We start from the raw sequence: 9,813 nt of genomic DNA, 5'->3' as shown, positions 1-9,813 counted from the left end.
TTGATATACGAGCTTTTTTGGGTCTGGGTGATCCCTTTGAGCACCATTGTGAACTTTAGCGTTTTGTCTCTGGATCGTACTGAAAAAACCAACTTTCATCACCACTGATAACGCGCCTCAACAATTCTGGGTTGATTTTCGTTTGCTCTAACAGATCGGCTGCCACATTTTTCTGTGTTTCTCGCTGTTGTGGTGTGATATTTTTTGGGACCATTTTAGCATAAATGTTTCTCATACCAAGATCATCAGTTATTACTAGACGAACTGTTTCTCGATTGATGTTCAGTTCTTCTGCAATCATTTTCACGGATAATCTTCGATCAGATCGTACGAGTTCACGCACTCTTGCCAAGTTGACATCCGTCTGTGAGGTTGATGGTCATCCACTGTGGTCTTCATCTTCAAAATTCGTTCTGCCTTCACTAAACATTTTATGCCAACGAAAAACTTGAGCTCTTGACATAACCTCCTCTCCAAAAGCCTTCTGAAGCTTACCTTAAGTTGTCGTCGCGTCTTCACCCGTTTTAACGCAAAAAGAAATGGCATACCATTGCGCAATATTATGCGGTTCCATTTCCGTGACGAGAGATACAAACACGTGTTAACTTCTTACAGCACAACTCACGACTGAGTAGTTGCATCGATGTACCGCTTGGACAGACCAAGGTCAAAGATATTGTGCCTACGCAAGCCTGCAGGGTTGCCACATCTTGCAAAGAAAATCAGTCTCATTACTTTATTGTCGCACCTCATAGTCGGCAACATCACGATATCCAAGTCAACCGGCGAATTCCAGTCGAGGAGCACGAAGTCCGAGTGATGCTGAGTTCGGAGGAGGCGTGGGCTCTGGCGGCAAATGCTGGGTACTTGTGGCTGGATACTGTGCTGGGCCTCCATGGTTGGTACTGCGGTTGGAACTGTCTGCCCCGTTGCACAATGGGCACTTAAGTACAGCTTTTGCAGAATGGTATTTGCTCAGCATAATTGCGGGCACGTGATCAATGGGCGCAAGTAGCACAGTGCCTGGAGCACCTCCAGCGGCATTCGTGGTGAAGTGGGCGCCACCCATTTCCGTAGCGTCTGGAGAGGCATTCGAAAAGAAACCTGTGTGTTGTGATCAGCTGTAACGTTTACATGCAATCTTGCCCAGGTAGAGCTTCGGAAACATGCTGCTCACGCCTGTGTTGCTGGTAGATGAGTTGCCCGATACAGCAAGCAGATCATCGATGAGCGACATTGGACAGACTGTACACCTTATGCGTGCAGCCCACACAGTCCTTACATGATCTCTTCTTATCAGTGCAGACCTTTTTAGTTTGTCGTCGCTCTTCTGAGCCTTATGGGGCATCACCTTTCATCAGTTTTATGGCACTGGTCAGAAGTCAGCCTCTCAGTTTAGAAGAGATTCTCTTTCACCTCCACAATTCGTCTTCAGCTATCCCTCTAAAAATAAAAAAAAATAAAAAACAACATCCTAAGCACTTTTGACTGATTCCCAGGTGTCATTTACCTTTTGTGCCGGAACCCTGGGCTGCATCCAGTTTTATTTGAAGCGTCCCCAAATTGCGAGGGGCACAGAGGAACGAAGTAGGTGTTCAGATTCTCCCTGGATGCTGACAGTCGTGAAAGACGCAATGGAGGAATGTTTATACACAACGAATTTATGGTTGCCGTGTGAATGGATTTACGATAGCACTACGGCAGGCAGACAATATACAGGTCTGTTAAGGATTTGTGGCTACCTCTTTTCTTTCCTTTTCTGTTTTTCTTCCCCTAATATTAGCTTTTTGCAGAATACAGAAATGTTTTTATTCGCAGAAATATATGTTTCAAGTATCAGGGTAGTCGGCAGTAGCCGGCCGCTGTGTACGAGCGGTTCTAGGCGCTTTAGTTCGGAATCGCGCTGCTGCTACGGTCGCAGGTTCGAATCCTGCCTCGGGCATGGATGTCTGTGATGTCCTTAGGTTAGTTAGGTTTAAGTAGTTCTAAGTCTAGGGGGCTAATGACCTCAGATGTTAAGTCCCATAGTGCTTAGGGCCATTTGAACCATTTTGTTTAATTCTTTAGGTACAGAATTTTATGACCAGCAAAATGCTATATATTTTTATAACTGTCTGTGTAACATGTGGACGGTTTCGTCGATCATGCACCACCACGTGTCTTGAAACATAAGATTCTTAAAATAAAATGAGTTTCTTTAATTGGACGGTGTCCGGGACGTCTCTAAACACGTCTTCCCTGGTCGTCGGGGCTCTATTCGTTTGGGGACACTGAAGACAATTCTACTCCATTAATAAAATATTGCCGGTCGGAGTGGCCGTGCGGTTCTAGGCGCTACAGTCTGGAACCGAGCGCCTGCTACGGTCGCAGGTTCGAATCCTGCCTCGGGCATGGATGTGTGTGATGTCCTTAGGTTAGTTAGGTTTAATTAGTTCTAAGTTCTGGGTGACTGATGACCCCAGAAATTAAGTCGCATAGTGCTCAGAGCCATTTGAACCATTTGAATAAAATATTCTCGGGTTTCAAGCCGCGTCAAGTGGTTAACTGCCCACGAGCTGTCGACAGAGATCTACTCTGCCACTGTAATGCGGTTGACTGTCGTGTGAATGCCGCTGTTGTGTTTATTTAGCCGCGCCGCCAGCAGTGACGTTACTGGTGCCCAGTCCCGTTTGGTGCCACGACCGCCGCGTCCGCCACAACTCCCCAATAACAGGATCTCTATTGCTCCATTTATTACGCTGTCTCAGTAGCCGTTGGTCCGGTTAGTAACAGAAGTATTGTCAAATGCAATACGGTGTCCGTTTTCCAGTGCATGCTCCTCTACAGCTGATTTTTCGGGATAGCGCTGTTCAGTAATGCAGATAGTTTGACCGACATAGAACTGATCACAACCACACGATACTTCGTATATTCTAGGTGTTCTGAGGCCCACATCTTCTTTCGCAGGTTTCATTAGTTGGCGGATCTTTGCTGGGGACCTGAAGAAAGTGTCGATTTTATGTTCCTTCAAGAGCTTGCTAATCTTCCCTGTTTGTGAGACACAGGTAAGAACGCAACCTACTTTGTGTCTTCTTCAGAGGCCTTCTGCTTACGCTCTTAGATGAAACTGCATTCGAAATTTGTCTGTTACAGTAACCGTTTTCCTTGAAAAGTGGTGCAGTTCCCTAGGCAGGTTTTCGGCCTCTGAGTCGGTTTCAGCTCTATGTACCAAGGTCCTCAGAAATGACCGTTTCTGTGCTCGGTAGTGGTAGCTGGTGTTGTGCAGATACCGATTCGTGTGGGTGGGCTTGCGGTAAACGCTGAGACCTAGGTACCCACTTGATTTACGGCGGACAAGGACGTACAGGAACGGCAAGGAACTACCCTTCTCTGCCCCCATCGTGAACTTTATGTGGTCGTGAATCTTGTTGATGTTTTCCAGGAACTCTTCCAGCTTCTCATGTCCATATTACGTATTGTGTCGTCGACGCAGTGACAAAAACAACTAGGCTTTTCAGGTGCCGTGTCGAAAGCGATGTCCTCACAATGATCCGTAAAGAGGCTGGCTACAACTGGAGCTATTGGGCTCCCCATCTCGAAGCTGTTCGTCTGGTTGAAATATTCTCCACCATGTAAACAGAAAGATGACGTCAGGATATGTTCAAAGAAATCCACGATGGCGTCATCAAAGTGCCGAGACAGCAAGTGTATGGAGTCTGTGATTAGCACACTCGCGAATAGGTAAATCAGTTAGAAGCTAACCATAAAACCGGCTTCACCAAGGCGTAGACGTTTAATTCGATCGATAAGGTGCGTGGAGAGGAGGGTGGCCAAATGCCTTGCAAGTCTTTAGATGGGCGATCCGATGGTGCCACGGGCACTCCACCGATCATTCCTATCCTGTATCATTACTAGTGATGAGAAATGGTGTCTTCATACAAACATAAGGAAAAGAAAGAACTGGTTGAGTCCAAATGAAGCAGCAACTCCCTGTACAAAGACATGCGTCCATCTACAAGAAATAATGTTATGCATCTGGTGGAGCAGCAACGGTGTGATGTACTACGAACTGCTTCTCCGAGGTGTGACCAACACTGCTGGGGTTTATTATCAGCAGCTGAGACATACTGCAGACGCAGTCCAAGAACAACGACCACGAAGACTGTACGAAGTGATGTTGCTGCAAGACAACGCCCGTCTGCGTTCTCTTAGACGGATAAAAAGCACGGTATAGGAGTTGGGTTGGGAAGTCATTCCGCACCCACCTTACCTAGTCTTGCGTCCTCAGATTTTCACCTTTTTCGCCCTTTGTCGAACAACTTTCAAGGAACTTCCTTTCCAGTTGAAAATGTGGTCCAACATGGCTCGAAGAGTTCTTCGCCTCAAAACCAAGTGATTTCTACTGTCGCGGAATCGGGAAGTTACCTCAGCGTTGGCATACTATTATAAATAGTGAAAGAGAATATACATTGGCCGGCCGCGGTGGCTCAGCGGTTCTAGGCGCTTCAGTCCGGAACCGCGCGACTGGTACGGTCGCAGGTTCGAATCCTGCTTCGGGCGTGGATGTGTGCGATGTCCTTAGGTTAGTTAGATCTAAGTAGTTCTGAGTTCTAAGGGACTGATGACCTCCGATGTTAAGTCCCATAGTGCTCAGAGCCATTTGAAACAAGAATGTACACTGAAGCGCCAAAGAAACCGGTTTAGGCATGCGTATTTAAATACAGAGATATGTAAACAGGCAGCATACAGCGCTGCGGTCGGCAATGTCTATATAAAACAACAAGTGTCTGACACAGTAGTTAGATCGGTTACTGCTGCTACAATGGCAGGTTGTCAAGATTTGAGTTTGAACGTGGTGTTACAGTCTGCGCACGAGCGTTGCGACACAGCATCTCCGAGGTAGCGATGAAGAGGGGATTTTTACCACCATTTCAGGAGTGTACCGTGAATCAGGAATCCGGTAAAACGTCAAATCTCCGACAAAAGCTGTGGCCAGAAAAAGATCCTGCAAGAACGGGACCAACGACGACTGAAAAGAATCTCCAGCGAGACAGAAGCGCAATCCTTCCGCAAATTACTGCAGATTTCGATGCTGGGACATCAGTATGTGTGGGTTCTGAAGGTCCACTCGTGTACCCCGGATGACTCCACGACACAAAGCTTTACGTCTCGCCTGGGCCCGTCAACACCGACATTGGAATGTTGACGATTCTACAGATGTAGCCTGGTCGGAAGGGTCTCGTTTCAAATTGTATAGAGCAAGGGACTGTTCAAGCTGGTGGGGAGTGTGTAATGGTGTGGGGCGTGTGCAGTTGGAGCGATATGGGACCCATGATAGGTCTAGACACGACTCTGGCAGGTGACACGTATGTAAGCATCCCGTCTGATCACCTGCATCCATTCGTGTCCATTGTGCATTCCGATGGACTAGGACAATTCTAGAAATACAAAGCGTCATCCCACACGTACAAAATTGCTACCAAGTGACTCCAGGAATACGCTTTTGAGTTTAAACATATCCGCTGGCCACCAAACATCCCAGACATGCACATTATTGAGTTTGTCTGGGATGCCTTGAAATGTGCTGTTCAGAAGAGATCTCCACCCCCACGTGTTTTTACGGATTTATGGACAGAGCTGTACGGTTCATGGTGTAATTTCCCTCCAGCACTACTTCAGACATAAGTCGAGTCCATGGCACATCGTGTTGCGGCACTTCTGCGTGCTCGCAAGGGCTTACATGATATTAGGCAGGTGTACCAGTTTCTGTGGCTCTTCGGTGTATTATTGATGACTAATGTCTGAGTCGAAACAAGGCCCCGGGAGTAGACAACATTCCATTAGAACTACTGACGGCCTTGGCACAGGCAGTCCTGAAAAAACTCTACCATCTGGTGAGCAAGATGTATGATAAGGCGAAAAACCCTCAGACTTCAAGAAGAATATAATAATTCCAATCCCAAAGAAAGCAGGTGTTGACAGATGTGAAAATTACCGAACTATCAGTTTAATGAGTCACAGCTGCAAAATACTAACACAGATTCTTTACAGTCAAATGGAAAAACTGGTAGAAGCCGACCTCGGGGAAGATCAGTTTGGATTCCGTAGAAATATTGGAACACGTGAGACAATACTGACCTTACGACTTACCTAAGAAGAAAGATTAAGGAAAGGCAAACTTACGCTTCTAGCATTTGTAGACTTAGAGAAGCTTTTGACAATGTTGACTGGAATACTCTATTTCAAATTCTAAAGGTGGCAGGGGTAAAATACAGGGAGCGAAAGGCTATTTACAATTTGTACAGAAACAAGATGGCACTTATAAGAGTCTTGGGGTATGAAAGGGAAGCAGTGGTTGGGAAGGGAGTGAGACAGGGATTTAGCCTCTCTGTATATTGAACAAGCAGCAAAGGGAACAAAAGAAAAGTTCGGAGTAGGTATTAAAATCTCTGAAGAAGAAATAAAAACTTTGAGGTTCGCCGATGACATTGTAATTCTGTCAGAGACAGCAAAGGACTTGGAAGAGCAGTTGAACGGAATGTACAGTGTCTTGAAAGGAAGATATAAGATGAACATCAACAAAAGCAAAACGAGGATAATGGAATGTAGTCTAATGAAGTCGGGTGATGCTGACGGAATTAGATTAGGAAATGAGACACTTAAAGTAGTAAATTAATTTTGCTATTTGGGGAGCAAAATAACTGATGATGGTCGAAGTAGAGAGGATATAAAATGTAGACTGGCAATGGCAAGGAAAGCGTTTCTGAAGAAGAGAAATTTGTTAACATCGAGTATAGATTTAAGTGTCAGGAAGCCGTTTCTGAAAGTATTTGTATGGAGTGTAGCCATCTATGGAAGTGAAACATGGACGATAAATAGTTTGGACAAGAAGAGAATAGAAGCTTTCGAAATGTGGTGCTACAGAAGAATGATGAAGATTAGATGGGTAGATCACATAACTATTGAGGAAGTATTCAAGAGGATTGGGGAGAAGAGAAGTTTGTGGCACAACTTGACCAGAAGACGGGATCGGTTGGTAGGACATGTTCTGAGGCATCAAGGGATCACCAATTTAGTATTGGAGGGCAGCGTGGAGGGTAAAAATCGTAGAGGGAGACCAAGAGATGAATACACCAAGCAGATTCAGAAGGATGTAGATTGCAGTAGGTTCTGGGAGATGAAAAAGCTTGCACAGGATCGAGTAGCATGGAGAGCTGCATCAAAGCAGTCTCAGGACTGAAGACCACGGCAACAATGTCTGTATTATGTGTACCTATTGTGTTTATTACGTTTCTGGAAAAACAGTACACTACCAATCCAAAAAGATCTCGTTAATCACTACTGCAGCTCATTTAGAGGCTGTACAGTGACTTGATCGCTACGCCACCTGTAAAGGCTTAACGTTTCATCCGTGCGTCAGCACTGGGGTGACTAATTTACGCTTCTACCAAACATTTCGCGTGTAAGGGAAGTGTCAGGACATCCCTGACTCTACGCTCCAACCTCTTTTAACCGCCCCTAAATGTGGACATCAATCGGAAGGACCGTGGGCTGCGAAAGTTGCCAGCGGGAGTGGCGCCGGTGGCGAGGATGGCGGTACAAGAGGAAGGCTCTTCATCGATGGCTGTCGGGCGGCGAGGGTCCCGGGCCGCCACAGGCCCCGCCCCGGCGGCGGCGGCGCAGGCGCAGGGCGGCGGGCGGCGTCGCCCCTGGCAACGGCGGCAACAACGCGCGGCGGCGGCGGCGGCAGTCGAGACGGCTCGCGCGCCGCGGCTACCCGGACCGTGCCCGCCGCGCCCGCGCCGCAGGTCGCCCGCCCCAGCGGAGCCCCAGCGCCGCGCCGCGCCGCGCCGCGCGCCCGTGGCGACCGCGCCGCCAGTGGCACAGGCCGCTGCCGCCGCCGCTGCCGCCCCGCGCCGGATGGCGGCGCCGCGGAAGACGGCCGTCGCCCGGCCCGGCCGCCGCCGCCACCAAGTGCTCTTCTGCCCGCCTCCGTGCTGACAATACTGCAACCGCATGGCAATAATTCTGTCGAGCCTTCTTTTCTAAGCCGATCGCAGAAACCGAAACGAAGACGCTCGGTCACCTCCGAGTCCCGAGCGAAGAACACGAGCATCCTTTTTTTTTCTAAAAAAGGAGAAAAAAACACCAAGCCCTTCGCCGAAATCAAAAACCTCCCTACATTTCCTGGTGAACAAGTGATAACGAAAGCAATAAATCAAACACCTTATATTATTCACTGTATTCCTGACGTTAGTAAAATTTATAAACTAGACATTGTTCGTTAAACAACAAAGGAGACACAAGTTGCGGTAAACAGTAACTGACCTGACACATCTTCACCCGAGTGCCGTACCCCACTACACCGCCGCTGAAGCTGCCGCGCCTTCTGCAAGGTAGGGTAGGACACTAGCTGCATGAGCTTCTGGTAGTAGGCATGACAGAGACACCTCTACAAAGCTGGCACGAGGACCACCGAGCAATAGAGAAATAGTCTGAATAGTGCAGCTAGCTTACATACGACTAATTTTCTCGTCCAGGTAAGACACACATCGCTCGTTCCGATTCGCATCGGTGACATGCGCGCTGGAAGGCCTACAGTCGCGAAAAAAAAGTCATACATTTTAATATCTCGCTGACTCCATTGTCAACGTTTGCTTTCAGAAAAACCCATATTCAGTGCCATCCAGTGCATGCCGACTACTGCCCCAGCATTTCATTTGCACGAACCACATATTACACAGAGTACTCACAGTTATGTGCGTTCCAGTGCACGCTAATTGCTGTCCCACGAACGGAATCACAGTATTCACGTATCTACATGGCAAACCACGTTTTAACGTAGAAGCTAACACCAAACGTTTCTTGCATTCCACGCACAAACATTTTATTGTGACTACAACACTCTTGACGAATATTAACGCATTACACTTTACCCGTGTTAATGAAATAAATTTCGTTGTTGCTAATCTGATTTCAGCAAAATACTGAATGTGTTTCTTTCTCTTGATTATCCGAAACCATATTCTTGTAGAACCATAGACGAACAAATTTAAAATGAATGTTTGTGTAAACTCCGTTTTCAGTCACAAATAACTTTATTTTAAATCACCTAGAATAAAATTTCCGACTGGCATAACTTCTACAGTATGTAGATGCGTCTTTCTCCGTGATTTCTTGAGCGATAGAGTTAACACATTACGACTCTGAAACGACACAGATCAAATTGTTAATAATCGCTTCACCTAAAGACAGTATAAGAACAAGATCACTGTGCGCGAGTTTAAATACCGTTATTTGTAAGTAAAACTTGAATTTATACACTGACCTAAATTACTGATCCGAAATTACTTGATACAAAACGTGCTAATTAATCAAAAATATATGTTTTTCGAGCATAAAATGTCACTGCTTTTCATCGTCACTTCGCAGTTGTACACCGTCAGTCCACATATTTTACCTATGAATTTCGTGCTGCACTTGAAGTCGTAAATGACAGGTATTAAGACGAGCAAATATAGAGAAAAATAGGTGCACCTTTAACGCCATGCCCGTGTAGTAATAATATTCAAGCTATTTAAAACTGTTGTGCTCATTTATAGAAATAGCGAAGGACTCTCATAGGATGACATCCAGGCTCTGAAATATTTATCGGACAGATTGTTTGAATTTTGCACAAGTTGAATCCATAAGTCCGCTTGTTTTAATTTCTTGTCGTACAGCTTTCCACCCTGCGCCTCATTCGAACTATAAGTGTTGCTGCTCCCGACGGCAGGCGTATTTGGTAGCGGCTGTACTGCTTTAAATTTTTCAGCGTTCACGACAGCTGCCTCT

The 9,813-nt window shown here is 46.4% G+C and overlaps 1 protein-coding gene across 1 annotated transcript; it reads left to right on the top strand.

Moving 5' to 3' along the window:
• Positions 1–7,569: 7,569 nt before the first annotated feature.
• On the top strand, positions 7,570–7,980 carry LOC124594313 (atherin-like). Its single transcript, XM_047132676.1, has one exon. It carries the CDS (start codon positions 7,570–7,572, stop codon positions 7,978–7,980), a length of 411 nt encoding a protein of 136 aa, XP_046988632.1.
• The last annotated feature ends 1,833 nt before the right edge of the window (positions 7,981–9,813 follow it).

Source organism: Schistocerca americana, chromosome 2 (genome assembly GCF_021461395.2).
Source record: "Schistocerca americana isolate TAMUIC-IGC-003095 chromosome 2, iqSchAmer2.1, whole genome shotgun sequence".
NCBI classification, from domain to species: domain Eukaryota; kingdom Metazoa; phylum Arthropoda; class Insecta; order Orthoptera; family Acrididae; genus Schistocerca; species Schistocerca americana.
Note: the sequence above shows the minus strand (reverse complement) of the source record. Positions and strands in the feature narration are given on the sequence as shown.